The sequence below is a fragment of the Solea solea genome, chromosome 9 (assembly GCF_958295425.1).
Source record: "Solea solea chromosome 9, fSolSol10.1, whole genome shotgun sequence".
Classification (NCBI taxonomy): Eukaryota; Metazoa; Chordata; class Actinopteri; order Pleuronectiformes; family Soleidae; genus Solea; species Solea solea.
Window position 1 is genome coordinate 8,985,165 of NC_081142.1, and position 19,703 is coordinate 9,004,867.

At 40.8% G+C, this 19,703-nt stretch overlaps 2 protein-coding genes across 2 annotated transcripts; both read left to right on the forward strand.

Annotated features, from left to right (window-relative positions):
* Positions 1–1,218: 1,218 nt before the first annotated feature.
* On the forward strand, positions 1,219–13,082 carry si:ch211-221n20.8 (latent-transforming growth factor beta-binding protein 4). Its single transcript, XM_058638611.1, has 22 exons — positions 1,219–1,468; positions 1,995–2,132; positions 2,688–2,748; positions 2,855–3,034; positions 3,412–3,537; positions 3,729–3,869; positions 5,161–5,286; positions 5,836–5,958; positions 6,139–6,261; positions 6,426–6,548; positions 7,692–7,814; positions 8,048–8,170; positions 8,249–8,374; positions 8,697–8,825; positions 8,941–9,033; positions 9,612–9,707; positions 10,611–10,706; positions 10,847–10,942; positions 11,562–11,663; positions 11,781–11,886; positions 12,113–12,229; positions 12,531–13,082. The coding sequence occupies exons 2-22, from the start codon at positions 2,004–2,006 to the stop codon at positions 12,607–12,609; spliced, it is 2,418 nt and encodes an 805-aa protein (XP_058494594.1). The 5' UTR covers positions 1,219–1,468; positions 1,995–2,003; the 3' UTR covers positions 12,610–13,082.
* A 1,261-nt stretch (positions 13,083–14,343) lies between these two features.
* On the forward strand, positions 14,344–19,489 carry LOC131465979 (dynein regulatory complex subunit 4-like). Its single transcript, XM_058638992.1, has 11 exons — positions 14,344–14,398; positions 14,504–14,599; positions 15,873–16,070; positions 17,293–17,490; positions 17,575–17,629; positions 17,722–17,924; positions 18,108–18,254; positions 18,420–18,509; positions 18,697–18,906; positions 19,042–19,107; positions 19,263–19,489. Exons 1-11 carry the CDS (start codon positions 14,396–14,398, stop codon positions 19,416–19,418), a joined length of 1,422 nt encoding a protein of 473 aa, XP_058494975.1. The 5' UTR covers positions 14,344–14,395; the 3' UTR covers positions 19,419–19,489.
* The last annotated feature ends 214 nt before the right edge of the window (positions 19,490–19,703 follow it).

Here is a 19,703-nt window from a genome sequence, read left to right on the forward strand (position 1 = left end):
GCTGCTTTACCGTGGCCTTTGAAAAACCGGAAAGCATGTGGTTCTTCTGTGTTTGCATAATAAGCTTCTGCTTCAGAACATAAAACAGCTCTCACTCTATCTTGTTTGCCCATTCAAGAAGCAGTAAAGCCCCGTGCCTTAAGTAAAAGGCTTTCTCTAAGGCTATGGGAAACCAAAGGTGTTTGATAAGAAATGAGAGTAAATCCCACATGTGCAAGAATCAAGCAAGTCAAGTCGAGTCCCTGCTTTAAATCAGGCAATTACAAGTCAAGTGGTATATGAATATAGAAGCTGAAGATGACTTCCCAAATATTCCACACTTAAATATGTTAAAAACACAGTCATTTTGAACTGCTAGAGTTTCATCAGTTACAGAAACACTGTATTACTCACACAATGTAAGGAAGGACTGCTGTTGCCCCATACAACTGAATTGTATGGTTGAAAACAAGTGAAACTACAGAGCCTGAAATGTAAAGAACACTAACATTAGACCTACATTAAACCATGGACATTAATTTATAATATTAGGCTAAAAAACACACTTATCGTAAACCAACTTTTGACCTACCAAAGCGTTAATGGAAATTCACGTAGTGGTGTTGGTGTTGCTCGGTTGCCAGGTTTGTTCACAAGCAATTGTCTCGGTAACTCCTGAATATCTGAGAAAATATTTAATGTTCCATAAGTCTAGTCATTTGGAGTCATTTTACTCAACGTTAGTCAAGTCTTCACATTTGAGACTTAAGCCAGACTCGAGTCAAGTCATGTGACTCAAGTCCCTAATCTCTGTTGTTTGGTAACCTGGAAAATTGACTTTTGCCCCTTACATTAACTCCACAAAATAACAGGCACATGTTTCCTGACAATATGAAAACAAATATTATGTTTTTTTGAAGCTGAATTGGCTTGAACAAAATGTTTGTGGTCAATATCAGACTGATGAACGCTAACAGTTCAAGAGAAGGTCAGTTCACTTGATAAAAGAGTGTATTCTTGTTGTGTTTCTAGTTTGTTTGCAGCCTTTAAGTTGTCCCTTAAAGCATTATATTATATTGTATTATTGTGTGTTATTATATTAGTAATAAAGTATTTTTTTTAATTAGAATTTGAAGTAAATATATTTATAGTTTTATTTCATGTATACTGAGTGGGTTGACCTCTTCGTCAGGGTTCAGAGCCGGGCTAATGGGTATCCTCCTGCAGCTGCAGCAGCCTGCAGGCCTGTCTGCAGCACTTTCTCTGCGCTGGTTTGGGATTTGTGGAATGGGAAATTCCTGAGCAGGATGTGGAGTCACTGCAGTGCCGTGAACCCACTCCCTCCCCTGACACCACAGAGTTAGAGCTGCGGCTGCAGGAACCACATCTGGAGAGAAGACAGAAGGCGCTTACTCCTCCACATCTGGAAATCGATTTTTTTTGCTCTCCGTCTACTTCCCGGTGTCTTTGTGTGGATAATCTATCCTGGGTAAGTCGCGAACACGAGTTCTCCCCCCCCCCTTTATTTTACTAAACTTGTGAATATACATCATGATTCTTAAAGTTAGTCCCACAGTAGGCTTTATGTTTCCTCTTTGTTTGTAAATGTTTTCTTTAAACACCACTGCAACTTCTAAACTTGACATAAGTGACATGAAGTGGACACGAGACTTTATTTAAAGCGTGTAGCTGAATAACAGCTGTGTTACAGTTCCTTTTGTTCTGTGCAGACAGCCCTGAGGGATGATGAACTTAATAACAGGATGCTTTTACCCCTCTGTCATTTTGCCTGCTTAGACATGCACTGTGTGTGTCTGTGTGTTACTGCTGTGCAGGAGTACAGTAGGTCTTGTAATGCCACTGTGAACTAATCAACGCTCCCTGCAGAAGTGAACTGGACTTGACACTATGACTACACACAGACATGACATTTGAAGGGATGAAAATGCTTTCATGAACCATTTTCCTTGATTGTAGTTCAATAAAGTCGTCTCTTCTTCCCCGTGCACATGCAGATTCAGGAGATGACTCACCTGTGGACTCTACTTTCAGCCCTGCTGCTGGTCTCGTCAGTGGCGGAACCTCTGAATGGTCCTGAGGAAACTGCAAATGAAGTCCTGAAACAGACAGAGGAAGAGTTCATGAAGAGCCAGGTTAGTGTGTAATATGGCTGTTTCAAGAGACAAAAGGACCCATTGGAGGCGATCTTCCAATTTTTAAAAGTGAAGCCTAAGAAGTAGGATGGAAGAAGTAGAATCAGTAGCTCATAGGGGTCAGTGGCAGCAAAAATAACTCAGTTTGAAAGGAAGTCTGTGGGGAAATGAGCCTGCCTCTCACTTAATTTATGACGTTATGTTCCTCAGGGTTAATGGTCTCACTCACTCGTTTCAGGTGTTCTTTAATATGCATTCTGTAAATGATGTTCACTTTTAGAGGAAAATAGACGATAAGGCCGGCACATGAGAGTGGACACTGGCGTGACTGACAGCCAATAAGTGCCTGGTTACAGATGACTTGAATTTACCTGTTTCAAAAATAGACAAAGGTGCTGGTTAAATCTCAAGGCTTTATAATGGATTATTCTTTTTTTTTTTTTTTTGCAACTGGAAGACTACGTACATCTTTACAGTCTTTGTCTTTGTATCCTGCACATTTCTTTGAGTGGCATTGATTACAATCAACTGTTGATTTGTCTTGTTTACAATCAGGTGATTGAGAATGCAATCGGAAATCTCAGTGAAGCTACAACAAGCCACACACCCACCACATGTGAGTTTGTCTAATGTTTATGCCTTTTCTTTAAAAAATTAAAAAGAACAACAACCCTTTTTTTTTTACTTAGGTTTTCTTCCCCTTTTGTTTTCTATACAAATAGCTGCTCCTTCAGCCACCACTAATTCTCCAAGCTCCAGTCTTGCTCCTCCATGTCCCGGAAACCAAGTGATGCTGGAGAGCAGCGCTGGATGTGGCTGTCCATCTGGCATGATGTTGGGGGTTGGAGACAACTGTACCTGTCCTGTTGGCTACATTATGGAGGGACCTGCTGAGTGTAGAGGTGAGAGGAGTCACGATCAAACAGCAGAAATCAGCCTCTTAGAGGTGCTGCATGCTGTGTCGGAGAAAAAAAAAAATCAATAAAATCATTACTGCATTTAGTTTGAGAAATTACTTTATACAGATAAGGGGAAGGAGGCATGGTGGGCAGCTCATACTCTGCACTGGAAACAGTTTATAACCGCTGAGATAAGGTGCAGTGAGCGAGAGAGCAAATGAGAAATTATTATAATATGCATTTAGTATTACAGCGTGATACTAAACACTCTCCCTCTGTAAACCACATGATTCCAGAGCACGTTTCACACGTGTGTGTGTGTGTGTGTGTGTGTGTGTGTGCGCACAGATGTTGAACATGATATTTGCTCTAATCGACAGATACTGATGAGTGTGAAGGAGAGAGACCAGGAGCGTGTGGTCTTCATGCCAGCTGCACTAATACCCCCGGCTCTTACGTGTGTAGCTGTCTCCGTGGTTACCTGATGGGTGCTGGAGGATGCCAGGGTTTGTCAGCATCTGTGTGTGTGTGTGTGTGTGTGTGTGTGACAGAGACAGAGATGGCGAGAAAAACTATTTTTCTTCAAACCATCATTGTGTGTGTTAGAAAGGATGTGTTTGAAAAGAGAGTTTCAGAAATGGTCACCTGTGCCGTGCAGCCTGTGCGGTAATGTTCATGTGCTTTTTGGGATTTACAGATGTAGACGAGTGTGCTCTGGCTGCAGTGACGGGCCTGCAGGCTTGTGAGGGTAACGCTGAATGCAAGAACACACCTGGTTCCTTCACCTGCTCATGCCCTGTAGGATATGTAGTGGCCCTAAGTGGACGAGGCTGTGTTGGTGAGACTGATGTTTATGACTTTGGGCTGTGGATGTTTCTTCAGAGCAGGGGTGTCAAACTCATTTTAGTTCAGAGGTCACATTCAGCACAATGTGATCTCAAGTGGGCCGGACCAGTAAAGCAATAGCATAATAACCTATAAACAACAATTGTTCCCTTTGTTAAACAACGTATCTTTTTACAAAACTTATTATGAACAACCTGACATGTCTTGAGACAAATACTGTAAGTGCAATTTCAACAACTTACAGATCACAGTGAATTTACAAAGGAACAAAACATTTAGTCGCAGGTATCTGAAACTGACAAATATAGTATTTCACATCATGGTCAGACTGTAATCATAATGTGAAATTTTAAAATATTCATCCTGCGAGCCAGATTGGACCCTTGGGTGGGCCGGTTCTGGACCACGGGCCGTATGTTTGACACCCCTGCTTTAGAGCACCTGCACTGAGGTAGTAGTGAGGTGAGCACTGGTGGGTTTGCAGTGAAAACACAAGTGTAAAGGTATAGTAGGCAGATTTTTTTCCCCATTATTCATCAGTGATTTTATCATAACTCTCCCATAAATCATATCAATTTAATTTATACTGAACAAATTCACAAAAAACAGTTTGCCTTGGTGGGCTTTACAATCTGATCACATACTCCCAAGTAATGTAATTGTTGGGCAGCTGTGGAGCAGTGGCTTGATCCCCAGCTCCTCTATCCTACGTGCCTGCGATACTATGAATGAAAATGATAGACGTGTGATAGAAAAGGCATTTGTGTATGTGAGTGCGTTTGAGAGTTCCGTCTACAGCCTCACAACTAGATTATGTGGTGTTACGGGAGGCTTTGCCCAATCATATCACAAGAGTAATGTAAAAAAGAAAAGAAAAAGAAAGCGTCTAAAACGGAGTCAATAAATGCAATTTAGGTGTCAATAGGTGTCAGAGAGTTTCAGAGATGGAGAGATTGCTTCGGGGTCTTCTGACAGAGAGCGGCGATCCCAAAGCGTTGGTATTTTAATAACTTGCAGATGAAACTCAACAACCTGCCTACTGCAGCTTAAACAATAGCTGGAAAGAACATTTATAATAGAATAGCAAGTATAGGTGTGGTTCACATTTAATCTGCTTTCCCCTTACCTTAGTTTACATTTGACACCAAAAATCAAACTACTGTAGTAACACATTAAAACAGCGTGGTGCAAAATGTGTTTACAATCAAACCACTAACACTGAGATACTAACGGATTCCAACAAGACAAATGTAAAATGAGAGCTTCTTTTCTTCTCACTGCAGATGTAGATGAGTGCAGCTTCGAGGAGCAGTGTCGCCGTGAGCTGGGTAATGTGTGTGTAAACACTCCTGGCAGCTTTATGTGTCAGTGCCAGCCGGGTTTCAGAGCGGAGGCGACTGCCTGTGTTGGTGAGTCTGCTGTTAAAGCCTCGTCCACAGCAGGTTAAGACTCAAGTCCAGGTTTATTGTGCTATCAGTTTTTCATATTTCACTGAGGTTGCCCCAGATTGAATTACTTGTGGAGGAAGACTTTGCAGGGATAGTGAGCACCAATCTGCTTTGTTTCTTCAATCTTTCTTCCAAAAAACTACAAAGTATGATGAGCTTTCCATGTTTAACACGTGCTGCTTACCACATCATAAGCCAAGATTGTGATTTTTGGAAAAGGTCTTCCCAAACAGCCATAATGCTGTCATAAATTAATGTCAAGCTTTGTTGCATTGCAGCAGCTTCTCAGGTATTACAGGGACAACTTTTCACACCACTTGTGCCTAATAATGACTTGATTGAGTTTGGTGACATGAGAATTCCCTGGTAATTCTGTTAGGGCACGCTGCAACAGATGGCGGTCGCTTTTCACACAACAATAAAATGTTTTATTCCAAATGATCGCAGAGTAATAAGTCAATTAAAAACTCCTGCACCACTCTCTCCCTCTGTCTGTCATCTCTGTCCCAGACGTGGACGAATGCAACGAGAGTTCTGCCGTGTGCGGCGGTCAGGGTGTGTGTGAGAACACGCCCGGGAGCTTTAAGTGTGTTTGTCGACTGGGTTACCGGGGAAACGGCACACACTGTGAAGGTAAGCAATTAGTGCTGACGTCGCTCCATGGGAAAACTCCTGTTTCCTGTAGACGGGGTCAGCTTCGCTGTGTGCGTGGGTTTTAATTCTCACTCTGATGCCTAGTGGAAGAACAAACAAAACAGAGGTTTGGGGACGTGACTGGAACAAGACAAAATACTGTGTGCTCCCTCTGTGCAGATGAGAATGAGTGCGCGTTCGGTGGTCACGGGTGTGACACCAACGCTCGATGTGGCAACATCATTGGCTCCTTTTTCTGCCAGTGTTACCAGGGCTTCAATGGAGATGGATACTCTTGTTTTGGTGGGTAAGCACTGAGTGTGTGTACGTGTTTATGTATGCATTCCATACAAGTTGCCCACAAGTGGTGCTCACTGTCAGTCAATGATATTCGCCGTGTTCCAGCACCCACTTGAGCACGCCGTGCTCACTGGACACCAGTCCTTTAGTGTTGCTCTTGTTTACAGACGTTGATGAGTGTGCTGTGAACAATGGCCACTGTGGACACAACTGCACCAACGAGCCAGGAGGGTACAGCTGCCACTGCGCTTCCGGGTATCAGCTGGACCAAGACGCACACAACTGCACAGGTACAAGTGGTGGAAACTGAAACAAGTTGCCAACAAAACACCAAAAAGTACTTTCACTTGTGAATTTGAATATTTAGCACACTTATTTAGATAACCAACAGGCCAATCAGTCCACCTTTAATAGTATATAGCATATTTTAAACACATTCAATTCAATTAAAAGTGCTTTACAGGTGAACAGTCATCATACACTTCCTCTGATATTATGTGTACATAATGAAGTGCTGGTGTGATCTTCAGGGTTTGATGTTCTGTGCTTCCAGATGTGGTCTTTTGCATACCTTGGTTGTAAAGGGAGGTTATTCGAATTACTGTTGCCGCTCCATCATCTCATGCCGTTCTCCTCTGATCTCAGGCATCTGCAATGCAGTTTCGCCCCAGATAACTATTCGCTCGCTGGATAGTTTTTCTCTTTTGGATCATTATCTGTAAACTCTAGAAATGGTTATTTCTGGACTAGTCAGACCAGCACCAGTCCATGTTCAAAGCCAAGCCATTTCTTCTCTATTCTGACACTGGTTTGAACTTCAGCAGGTCGACATGTAGACCATGTCTGAATGCATCTGCTGCCACACGATTGGCTGCATCTGGAACAGCCAATGACAGGTATACTGTACCTAAAGAAGTGAGCACATGTTAACTTTGATTAAATGTGTTTGACATTCACACTAAGGAGTGCAAAAGCATCCGATAATGGAAGAAAGCTCGTATCACCGAAGATGTATAGAGATAAAATAGTATTGATATAGCACACAAGTACAAGGTGCTGACCGCTCATATTTACTGCCTTTGCCCAACAACCTTTGCAGTCTGTGAAACAATTTATAGAGTGTTCCTGCTTTCAAGATGAGCCATAATCTCTACTTTTCACTCCACTTATGTGCACTTCAGAATCCCTGTGTGACTCACCAGTAACTAAAGGAAGGTGTTGTCTCCCTGGACCAGTACATTATCTTCAGCAGCCAGTGCCACTTTTGGTCTCTTAAGCCAACAAGCTGTCTCTTATTAACTTGTCATCTGTTGCAAACCCCACTCACCTGGCCCTTCAGGCTTTCATACGAGAACACTGTTCAGCTGAACACTGAATGAGTCCCTGTACTGTGCTGTGGTCATAGTCATGACAAAATCCCTCTGATCCTCCAGATGTGGACGAGTGCTCAGCACTGAATGGGACCTGTGAACACATCTGCGTCAACACTCTTGGATCTTTCCAGTGCTCCTGCAAGCCTGGCTATCAGCTGCACATCGATGGCCGCACCTGTGTGGGTCAGTCACTGCTGTTTACTCACTCCATTCCTGCCATTTTGGCGCAGCATCAGTTGTTTACCAGCACACAGGAAACAACAACCTCAAATGTTTTTTTGTTTTTTTTTGTTTTCCTGTGGAGGATTAGTGAGATGTCAAAAAGCACAAGATAATTAAGAGACTTTTTACCTTTGGTACGTGTGTGTGTGTGTGTGTGTGTGTGTGTGTGTGTGTGTGTGTGTGTGTGCACTCAGACATTGATGATTGTAAACTCCAGAATGGAGGCTGCTCCCATGGCTGCACCAACTCTCCAGGAGGACACGTGTGCCACTGCCCTCCTGCTCTGGTATTAGACACAGACAACCTCACATGTAGCAGTAAGTTTTATCTATCTGTCTTTTTTTATAATGAGGGAATATACTATATTATACTCATCTTTTTTCCCATCTGGACAGATGTTACATCTTGTAAGTTGAGAAACGGCGGGTGCGACCACACGTGCACCGAGTGGGCTGAGGGCCGCGTGCAGTGCAGCTGTCAAAGAGGCTGGAAACTGGACGACGACCTGAGGAGCTGCGTAGGTGAGACTTCATTTTCACTCCTCACACTGCCACCACCTTTGTTAATTTGTTCCTCTGTTCTGGGCAGTGATTTCCTATATTAAGACTATATTAAGACTATATAAAAAAAAAACCCTGTGTAGTGTAAAATGAGGTTACACAGCAATGAAAGCACATCCTTCCGATATTATCTGATTTGTAGAGGAATTAATGTAATAGCTGTTAATAATACCAAACAGTTTATTTGGGGCCAGTCTTTCTAGGAAAATCAGATCCAGAAGGAAATAGAAGGAAGTGTTGTAGCCTCTGCCTTTTTAACTTTGTCTTTGTCCTTTGTCATGAGATGTGAATGAGTGTGGCGACTTTACAAGCGGAGGTTGTGAGCAGCTCTGCGCAAACCATCCCGGTGGCTTCAACTGCACCTGCAGGGAAGGGTATGACGTCCGGACCGACGATCTCACCAAGTGCCAGCGTGAGTCAGTCAACGTATAACGATGGTGATAAATCACGCAGACAAGAGTATTAGCAAAAAATGCCGCTTCTCTTTGTCCTCATCAATTATTGCAAATATGATTCTGCTTTTCCAGCTGTGTGTGACCCTTCCTGCCAGAACTATGGAGTGTGTGTGGCCCCAAACAGCTGTGACTGTCCTCCAGGCTACCCTGGTGTAGGCTGCTCAGGTACACATGTGTACAAATATGAGTATATATGCATATATCTTATGTGATAGAGACATAGGTTTGTCGTTGTTCAGTTTACAAATTGTCTTTTGTGGTTCATGTTATTATTCTGCATCTGTTTGGTCTTTGTCAACAGAAACAATGTAAATGAGCGTGTTTTTTTACCAGCAGAATTCACTTCTGAAACCTTTTGTGTTTGCAGTCATACTCCAACCAGTTTGAAGCCTTTGCATTTAACTCCCTCAATGTTGCGTCATCTGTCTTGACATAAAACAAATAGCTCGTGCAGGTGTTGCCAGGTGAAACAAGATCTAACACAGGAACACAGGAAGTCGTGTAGAGACTTCCTCAGCATTGCATGAACTCGATTTGGTTGTGAGAGACATTTGTTTCAGGAGTTTTTGTACAGGAATATAAATTGTCTGTGCTTAATAAGTTTGATCCTGACACTGATGGGTGTTTTTTTGTCAAAGAACCTTGTGAGTCAGTATGATGTGAGTGCTAAACTTGACTGCATTGCTGTGGGGAATGGGTGAAATTGAAAGAAATGAAATCCATAATGTGTCTGTGTGTTTCAGCCATATGTTCACCACCCTGTGCCCACGGAGGCACCTGTATGCGCTGGAACAAGTGTTTGTGTCCATCTGGTTGGACCGGAGCAGGCTGCCACACAGGTAAGTCCCAACCTCCGATATAATGACTGATCCACTTCAGTGTGCAGCATGCACTGGTCAAGTCATCATGGGTATATATAAAGAATGGTTATACAAAGGAAACAACATACAGCAATAATAATGCCAATGTCATAATGTATAGTAAGCATAAGTATTGTGAGGTTACATTTTTAATCAGAATATTAAAAAGATCTGATATATTGTTTCATACCTCAATCTTACACAGCCCCAGGTATGACATGGGGGGAAGTAAGAAAGACATTCACAGATTCAAACTTCCACGAACAACAACATTTACAACGAAACATTTTTGAAACACATGCGAGACATATTTTGAATCCCAGTGATGTAGATGACAAGCTACAACCTCATTTTCATTAAAAAAAAACAGAGCTGCAGAAACTGCGTTGATCTGTGCATGCAGTCGCCAGTGAGACTCATGTTTGATGGAAATGAGGTTGTAGCTTGTTGTCTACGTCACTATAATTCAAAATATGTCTTTTATGGTGGGAGTTTGAATCTGTGAATTTCTTTCTAAGTTCACTTAACTTAACTGACAGAATATCTTTGTAGCTCATTCCCAACCTAAATAAAACAATCACACTATCTCTGTCCATCATGGAGCTTCAGCCATTTTGCGCCCTGTTTTGCTTACACAGATCTAAAGGTATCTCAGTCATGAGAATGATATTAATCTTATTAATTAGTATTTTGGGCGCACGTTATACCTATTTTGTGGTGACAAATTTGTGTTTTCCTCCCACCATGTCATGTCTGGGGCTCCGTATAATATGAACTGTATGGTACACTTTTTTCTCTTAATTTTCCAACTTGGTTTAAAATACAAATAATCTGTTTACCTACTCTTTATCCTGCTTTGCTGTTATGTCATGTCTCTGTCAGCGGTGTGTGAGTTGCCCTGTGCTAATGGAGGTCGCTGTGTGGAGCCTGGTACCTGCCAGTGTCCCTCCGACTACACCGGCACTCAGTGTCTTTTGCGTGAGTAACGTACCTTCTCAGTAATGGATGTCTGAAAATTCACATTTGTCACATACAATGATAGAAAAACAAAAAAAACCAAAGAACTCTTACGCTGCACTAACTAAGATTGGGTCCATGCCTGTTTCTGTGCGTTGCAGCTCTGTGTACTCCTGCCTGTCAAAGTGGGGGAAGATGTGTGGACGTCAACAAATGTGCATGTGTCGATGGATGGCAGGGAGCTCGTTGCCAAATAGGTGGGATTCCACTCACGGTCACTGTCACTGCATTCGCCCATTGTTACATTACAAAACAATTAGATTTTTTACATACTTTATAGGTTTATTCCTTTTATTGAGTCATCTGACAGGGATGATCCATATTAGCATTGTTACATGTTAGTTAACAGTATCTATTGACATGTATGCAGGATGTTTAGTTGTGGCTTATTTAATTTGACACATTAAAACAAACACTTTCCGGAGTCTGAAACAAGCAGTGACTAACAATGAACAGACATTTATAATACAACATAGATTACAACACATACACAATAATGGCAGCAAACCTAAAGGTATTAACAATATGAACAATAGGATCAAACCCAAAGGAATCCTGCTTTCAAAATCCTTTCATCAGAAGCAAAGTACCTTCACAAATAAAACTGTAACAAATAAAATACCATTTTACTTCTGATGATTCGATTTTTACTCATTGCCTCATTTAAAAGTTTACTGGCAAGAAAGAAAGTTCCTGGCAGTGGTGGTGTGTATATGTGCATGTTTGGCATAAAGAGTCACTGATAACAAATCAGTAGAGAAATAAACCATAAATGAATTGTTAAAAGTGTGTTTTCTTCTCTGTTTTGATCATCAGAACCTGTTCAGTGTCAGAAACCGTGTAAAAATGGTGGAGCGTGTGTCGGCCTCAACAGGTGCAGCTGTGCCAACGGATTTACTGGAAACCTCTGTGAAACAGGTCAGTGTGCACGTGTGTATGTATGCATGTGTGCACGTGTGCATGTGTGCGTACGTTACAAAGGCCACTGTGTTCATTTCACATTAAGAGTCTCGCTGTGTGCCGTGTCGTCCCTAGCGGTGACCACCCCCTGTGTGCCACCCTGTAAACACGGCGCCACCTGCAGTCCACACAACACCTGCACCTGTCCAGAGGGCACCGCGGGCCTGCGCTGTGAGAGACTGTGAGTATGAACAACATCAGCAGCAACAACAGAGTTACAAATAACTGTTTGAAACTGTACAATTCTGCTACTGTTAACAACAGTTTACGTCACTGTAGACCAGCGGAAATTATAAGTGTGAACAAAAAACGACAAATGATACGACATGATGATTGCAGTCATTTAAATAAGTCTGTTGTTCTGTACAATAATGTTCCTGATTCTAATGGAGCTGTTTTTTTTCAAGGACGTGTCCTGTAGTGACCACAGTGGTCAGTATGGCCCGCGCAGTGAGAAAGGCGTTTAGGGAGAGCTATGTTGACCGCTGTGGACCACTGGGAATTCAGCTTTGCACTAAATACAGGTTACCTGTTTTTCTTGTTATGTTTTCCCCAAACTCAAAGTTAGTTCATACATTTCTTGTCTTCTGGTAGAAGTAGCTGAGAGTTTTATCACAGTTGTCATGGCAAAGTACGTATGTCTGTAATAGTACTAATAGTTTGAAAGGTCTTGTAAAGGTTAAGGCTTAAAACCATGTAATATTTGTGTCAAAATAGAATTTTTGGAAGATAATTTTCAGGTGTAATCATTAGATCTTTTATTATATTATTATTATAATAGTACACTGTGACAAAGCTGTGTCTGCTGCATGTTTGTATTTGCAGGATGAACCAGGCACGCGTGTACCTGCAGGCCTACAGGGTGGGCTACAAGATTCAGTGTCCGGAGAGGAGTGGCAGATGAGACCAGTGGAGGACACATCAAGTGGCTTCTCTGTGGGCAGCGCCACCTTTAAATCAAGCCTCCATGTTGAAATGATTTGTTTGGTTCGTGCTGTTCATCTTTATCTTCTGTACACAATCATTTACTGTTTACATTTCATATGAAATATCCCTTTGGTATAATAATGTACAATAGTTTAATTATCTCTACTGTTTTTTTCAGTATGTGGCAGCCAAAGTTGGTTAAATTGACATTTTGTTTTACAAAATGGTGTCAATATTCTTCATATTTTTACAGTCTTCTAAAACCTCATTTCCTTTCCTCTAAAATGACTTTCATTGAAAAGGTTGTGCTTGAAGAGTTCACTTGAAGGAATGATTGTAATAATGGAAAACTGTCACACAAACACACACACGATGTTACACTAAATGACTGACTGGACCATCTCTGTAAAAGCTTGTGTAATCATCCAACTAAACAAGACGATACAAGTACTTTGTGTGAGTGTCATTTTGTAAGGTCTGTGACTATATAACAATTTATTGCTCTTATCGACACAGAGATTGGAGGTGAGTGGATTGCACACGTGACTGGAAGTTAGTGTTTAACTCGCACCAAATGGCAGGAAGTCACCGTAGACTAGCGCCAACTCCAAATAAACACAAGCAGACCCAGTATCTGTGCACATACAAGACATTTGATTTACCATTTATTCTGACCATCAGAAATGGCAAGGTAGATAAGGGTTAAACAAGAGTGGTTGAGGAGTAGTTGCAATTTTTTAAAAATAAAATAGCATTTTTGTTGTGGATATGAACTTTTAAGTTTAGCAAGAATATTATGCAATAGTCTGGTTAATTTCAGTCTATCTTAAAAGCTTCATGATAATGCTTGATATTGTATTTCAGAATTGAATATTCTCAAATTGAACTGGGTTAGGGTTAAACTGATTGAAAGCTTGAGGAGGAATTTCATGTTCAATATATAGTGTGGCACAGATTTCATAGTAGTCTTAGAATTAAGTGGTACCATGACCTTTCTTTCACAAACTTGAACTGTAACATCATTCTTGCCCATGTAGACTTGAGCCAACATGGGATGGGACTGGAAAAAGAAATAGGTTTTAAATTAAAATGACTGATGTATGGATTTATAAAGAAGTGCTGTAAAACACATATAAATGCTGCCTTTTTCATAAACTTCACGTTTCTAAATTTTAAATCTGAAAAGTGGCATCGTCAACAAATGCACATATGAACGTGAACTCTGTTTTCAAGTCAAATTTAGCTGCAGGTGTCATTTTCAACCAGTAGAGGGCGACACTCTCGGTTTATGAGTTGCTCACGGATTTAAGGCACTTTAAGGCACTTTAGTGTTTTGTGAATCCTTTACTGTGAGGTTGTGTTGTTTCACTTTAAAAGAAGTGAATCAAACTGTTAGATTACCACTGCTGCAGTTACTTTAGGCCTAATGATGCATTTTTGAAGAAAAACACAGCACATAACGTTTGGTTTTTAAATGTTCATTCATTCATAGAGTAAAATATTTTGGATTAAATGTGTAGGTTAGGAAATCTAAATATTTCCTAATCACCGGTCCGAGATATTTTTATATACAATATTTTCCCCAGGGAATTCATGGATAGGGTTTAGGATAAACTTCCTCTTTTCAGTGTAGAGCGAAGATTACTCTACCACTGTGTGGTTGTTATGGCAACCGTCACCAACAAGTCTTGCTTACTCGGTTTACTGTGAGGCCGACGTGGACTTGACACGAAACATTGTCCTTTTCTTAGCTGTTTGACACGATGGTGAGTACGACCCTTATAATAGTGAAATCAATACATTAGCAGCCAAACGCGAGTATATGAAGCGACATCAGCGGTTCTTTTTTTTCTATCTTCTTTTCCCTCCAGCCTCCCAAAAACAAAGGCGCGAGTAAAAAGGCTGCAAAGACAAGGACGCCAACACTGATCGATGGACTGACCAAGGAGGAGCTATCCAAAGAGCAGGTCAGAGCTGGACTGTGAAAAGATGAAAACATAGTCATTTCTTTTAATTTAATTGTATTTTACTTTGCAAAAATCCTTCTAAATACAATACTTATGAGATAATCCCAAACAGAACATCTTGGTATGTATCAATCTGGTGTCAGATGCTGGGTATGGGTTTAATACAACACTGACCTTTGTTTACAGACATTACACGTGAGTCAAATGTTGTTGAAACTGAATGAGAGAGTGTGCAGAGTCACTCACACCTGCATCATTTTAGTGATACAGGGGAAATATGCAGGCTGCTGGAGTTACCTCCCCTCTAAGGGTGCATTTGTTTGTCCCATTTCCAAGGCTCCTCCAAAAATGTGTCCTTCCATCCAAACAGATCTTTTGGATCCACCTGAGCATTTAGGCTGCGTTTTTCCATTATAATGTTAAAACGGCGATAAGAATGTGCAATATAGAGTGTCTTATATCCTTTTTTTTCAGCACAACATTGAAGCAATCTGATGACATGATTTTTGTTTCCATTTTCACCAACTATATAAACACACCTGAGCAAAAAGTACTCAAATTTATCAAAATTTGATTGAATTTGTGAGATTTAGAAATTTGTCACATTTCAAAGTTCAACTGGCTCGTTTTTATGAACAAAAATCGTCTATTTTGTATCGAAAAAAAATGCATTTTGTGAAGCCTGAAGATAGATGTGACCTATAAACACACACCACTGGGATGTCCATATAAGAGTTGTGTATTATTCCCACTGCAATTTACCAAGGGTGCACCTGTGGTACTGATCTGTGCCACATGAGCACTAAGGGGTAACTCTTATTGACTGTCTTATTCTACTGAATAAATAATGAATTAGTAAATAAATTGGAGCAGCAGCAGTAACATGTTCATGACATCCTCCATAGAGCAGACTGCCTTCAGCCTCTGTGGTCCACTGTACGACCTCTGAAGGAAATCGAGACCCATGCAGTGACAGTTTCTGTCCCAAAACGTGCCGCTGAATATGCTGTTAATGCTGGAAAACCACAATTCTGTTGACAACATTTCCTCACAACAAGTGCGACACTGAGGAGAAAATGATGGATTATGTGTACCCACACATTACAGATGCCAATCCTCAGATAGTCCTCGAGACTTACCTTCAGAGCTACAGACAGAGACACAGACTGCGGACATAAACTGAGCTGATATTAATAATAAACCACTGCTCATGAACATCACATTGTTTGACTCAGATGCAGCAAACACTAAAATCTATTTTGGTGTATTTCAGCTGAAGGAACACATCGTGCGCCTTCGAGAGGAGCTGGATAGAGAGAGAGAGGAGAGGAACTACTTCCAGCTAGAGAGGGACAGGATACACACCTTTTGGGATTGCACAGAAAGAGAGGGACAGGAGGTCATGGCTCAACTGAAAAACATGGACCAGGCAACTGAAGAGGATGAGTGGCGCCACCAAGTGGAGATCAAGGTAAGGGTTCTGGAAAGATACAGGAGCTGTAGTTACTGCTCCCGGTATCAAGAACTGGATTTTCATTTCAAGTCTTTATTTTGTGAGCTGTGGGCTGAAATCACTGCAGTCACTCTGATGACTGCAAAAAATATCTTTGCCAAAGGATCGAGCTGCACTACAAACTACTGTCGTTTAAAGGGACCTACATTCAACATTGTGTACTAAAATACTAGGGACCACATTAGGAGCAAATCTCCAGATTCACTCCAGTCAGTGAAAGGCCCATAAACAAGCTCTGTTGCCTCCTGGAGACCGTGAAGAATGAGAATAGTTATAAAGGCATATGATAAGACAATATAAGATAAGATAAGATAGAATAGAGAAAAGTATTGACAATAAAACTATAAAAAGATAAAAAATAATAAAATAGAATGTACATATAGACATACAGTATGATATTGACAGTATAAACAGGATTGAACATGAGATATTCTACACATATATTGCATGTGGGATGAGTAACATGTTACATGTGGGTTACTTGGGTTGTTTTTCTAAAGGTAATAAGGGACAGGTGTGTAGGACATGCGTTTGGCCTTCACATGCGGTGTGATCACTATCCTTTAAGTCGGTGGAAATTGCACGAGTGGAGGAAAAGACGATCAACAGCTGTCACTAAATCTCAGTCTCATAACCAATATCAGCCACGGTGTTAGCAGATTAGTGGGATCTACAGTGAAAGCTTCTAATCAGGTTTACAATAAGAAAGTAAGGGTGAGTCAGAAAGCTCTTTGGATTTTTGTTTTGTTTTTTTTTTTTTGTAAGAAACAAAGACATGTCACTGACGCACTGCATTATCCTTTCAGTAAAACAACAAACAGGAAATAAGGGGGATACAGGGGACAATATCTATATCAAATTGTGCCACAATAGAGATACAGAGGAGATGTTAACCAATATAGAGAAGTGTAACTATTGTTTGGTCACATCTTTGCTTCCTTTGAAGTAACTTGTCAGGTACAGCCCTGACCTTTTTGGTATAATTTTCAAATGCAGTCTTTAACTCAAGGAGATACTTTAAAGATGCAAGACTGGATCAGGCTTCTGAATTATCTGCCCTTTGCCTGGTGAGAGTAGGATATAAAGACAGCCTAATACCCACTGCAGCAACTAGGGATAGATGAAAACAGAATTAATTTTCTACTGCACATTTAGATTTTTTTTTCACCTTCCTCACTAGGTGTACAAGCAGAAGATGAAGCACCTCTTGTGCGAACACCAGAACACGATCTCCGAGTTCAAAGCGTTTGACTCGCTCTCTGCTGACGCTCGACAGAAAGAGCAAGCAAAGCTGGAAATTAAGCTTCACAAGGAAATGACGGCCACCATGGCAGACATGCTTGTCAGCAATGAAAACCTCGTCAAGGAACTTAAACTGGTTTGTGATCTGCAGAAAATCTATTTTCGCTTCTTGGATATTTTTTGCACACTATAAATACTGGTTTCATTGTTATCTGAATAGAAACACCATGAAGAAATGGCAGAAACAAGGGACAGATTTGAGAAGCAGCTCACGGGTAAATAAACAATTGTGAAGTTTAATTTCAACCCCATGACAACCACAGAAGACATGGGTGCTATTACTTTGTGGTGTCTGTTTTTTGAACAGAGATTCAAGCCACTAATGAGGAAAAGATGGAGTTTCTGTCAAAAGAGTTGGAGGAGAAGAGGAAAAATGAGCTCAGTGAGAGAGAGGATCACTGGAACAGGCACATCGCTGGTCTTATAGAAGACCATAACAATGCTCTGAAGGCTGTGAATGAGTGTGTGAGTGACATCCCACAGGTTCTGGATAATTGTGACTCACTTAAGGTAAAAACTAAGGGTTATTTAAGATCTAAAAGGACCACAAAAATGCCTGTCAATGATGTTAATAGCTTGTCTTCTATACCAATCTGTGTTTTGTATTTGTCATAATTGTTGTAGAAATCCTGTCATGTTTCATGTCACCATTCTCATGTTTTAAATTCATTCATTCACATTGGCTTTTCCTAGGCACAAATTAAAGAGATGAAGATCCAACTGAAGAAGAAAAAGGACCTGATCCCCGTCACACACGATAACAAACATCTTGCCGAGTGCCTCTCGAAAGTCAAGGAGGAAATTGCTGAGAAAGAGAAAAAAATTGACAGAATAAAAAAGGTCATTTCTGTCAATGTTTGTAAATCTTTAAAAATTGGGTTTTATTATTATTATTATTATTATTATTATTATTCCAGCTTGCACTCCACTGCAACTGACGTGTAGTGTATATGTTCATGAGCTCAAGGACTGTATTTATGACTGTTTTTTACATTTACAACACAGATTAATTCTGACACTCATCAGAAGCTCAAAGAAGCGCAGCTGAGTGATCTGAAAAAGAATCATGAGGCAATGAAGCAGAAATTCAACAAGGTAAATTTTAAGTTGCACAGTGTCATGTCACTCAAATGTTACTGTGTAATTAATGTGTGCACCTTGATCACAGCTCCGTGCTTTGTGTGCCTGCTATTATTTATGTGATTGTTATTGAATATGTATAATGTGTATAATGTGTATAATGTGTATAATGTGTGTGTGTGTGTGTGTGTTTGTCACACAGCTTCAGCTGGAAAGGGATGAGCTGTACAAGACGTTCCCTGAGATAATTGAGAGGGAGCAACACAGAGCGGGTCTAAAGAGCGCACTGCTGGAGACCAAGCTGAAATCCATGACTGACCACCTGGAGAAGACACAGGCTCAGCTCCTCTCTGTGCTTTCTGCATCAAACATGGACCAAACAGCCCTCTGTGAGCTCACAAAGAAAATTGAGGTATGGTTGTGTTGTACTGTCTCCCTCCTTTATTCTTTGTAATTGTTGATATTTTTGGTGCATGTTGTCATACTGTTTGTAAAAAAAAAAAAAACAACATAATTTCACATGTACTTTTGTGCTTCTCACATGTAGGAAAGTCTTGACTCAAGTAACAATGCTATTAAGGACTCAGAGTTTAAAAAAGCAAAGATATCCAAGGTTAGTTTTGAATTCATGTATTTCTCTGATGATGTTTTAACAATATTTGTAGTGATATTCATATCCATCCAGCCATCCATCCATCTTCTACTGCTTTATCCTCCACATGAGGGTGTGATCTTCATTATATTTATGGAAAATGATGTGTCTTGCAGGCACGCGAGGATTTGATGCTGGTCTATGAAATAAAGCTAAGGGCCCTTGGTGTCCCAGTTGAAGAGACCCTTGGGATCAGTCTGGCTAGAAAAAGTCCTGGACAGACTAAAAATCAGTCCAAAGAGCTCACTTCTCTGCATGCAGGCAGAGAATGAGAAGCAGTTTGATCCAAATGAAGCATTTACACCATTGTATAGTCTTTGAATCTTAATATATATTCTTAATATATTATCACCCATTTTGACTTAAATGTGTCATGTTCGACAAGGCGAACGTGTTAGATTCTGCCTTGTGCTGTACAGACTGTACAGAACAAGAAGGAAAACCCATCCCTGAATTGAGAAGATGCATTAAATCCTGAGTTTTTCCACTGCCCCTCCTGTAGCTCACGTCTGTTGTAGCACAACTATGCTTAACAAATGAAGGGCAGCTCATTGTTT

Coding starts and splice junctions, on each gene's coding strand:
- si:ch211-221n20.8 (XM_058638611.1), top strand. CDS start 2,004: ATGACTCACCTGTGGACTCTACTTTCAGCCCTGCTGCTGGTCTCGTCA. Junction 5,959..6,138: donor AAACGGCACACACTGTGAAG/GTAAGCAATTAG, acceptor CCCTCTGTGCAG/ATGAGAATGAGTGCGCGTTC. Junction 10,707..10,846: donor CGGCACTCAGTGTCTTTTGC/GTGAGTAACGTA, acceptor TGTGCGTTGCAG/CTCTGTGTACTCCTGCCTGT.
- LOC131465979 (XM_058638992.1), top strand. Junction 14,600..15,872: donor AGGAGCTATCCAAAGAGCAG/GTCAGAGCTGGA, acceptor GGTGTATTTCAG/CTGAAGGAACACATCGTGCG. Junction 16,071..17,292: donor GCCACCAAGTGGAGATCAAG/GTAAGGGTTCTG, acceptor CTTCCTCACTAG/GTGTACAAGCAGAAGATGAA.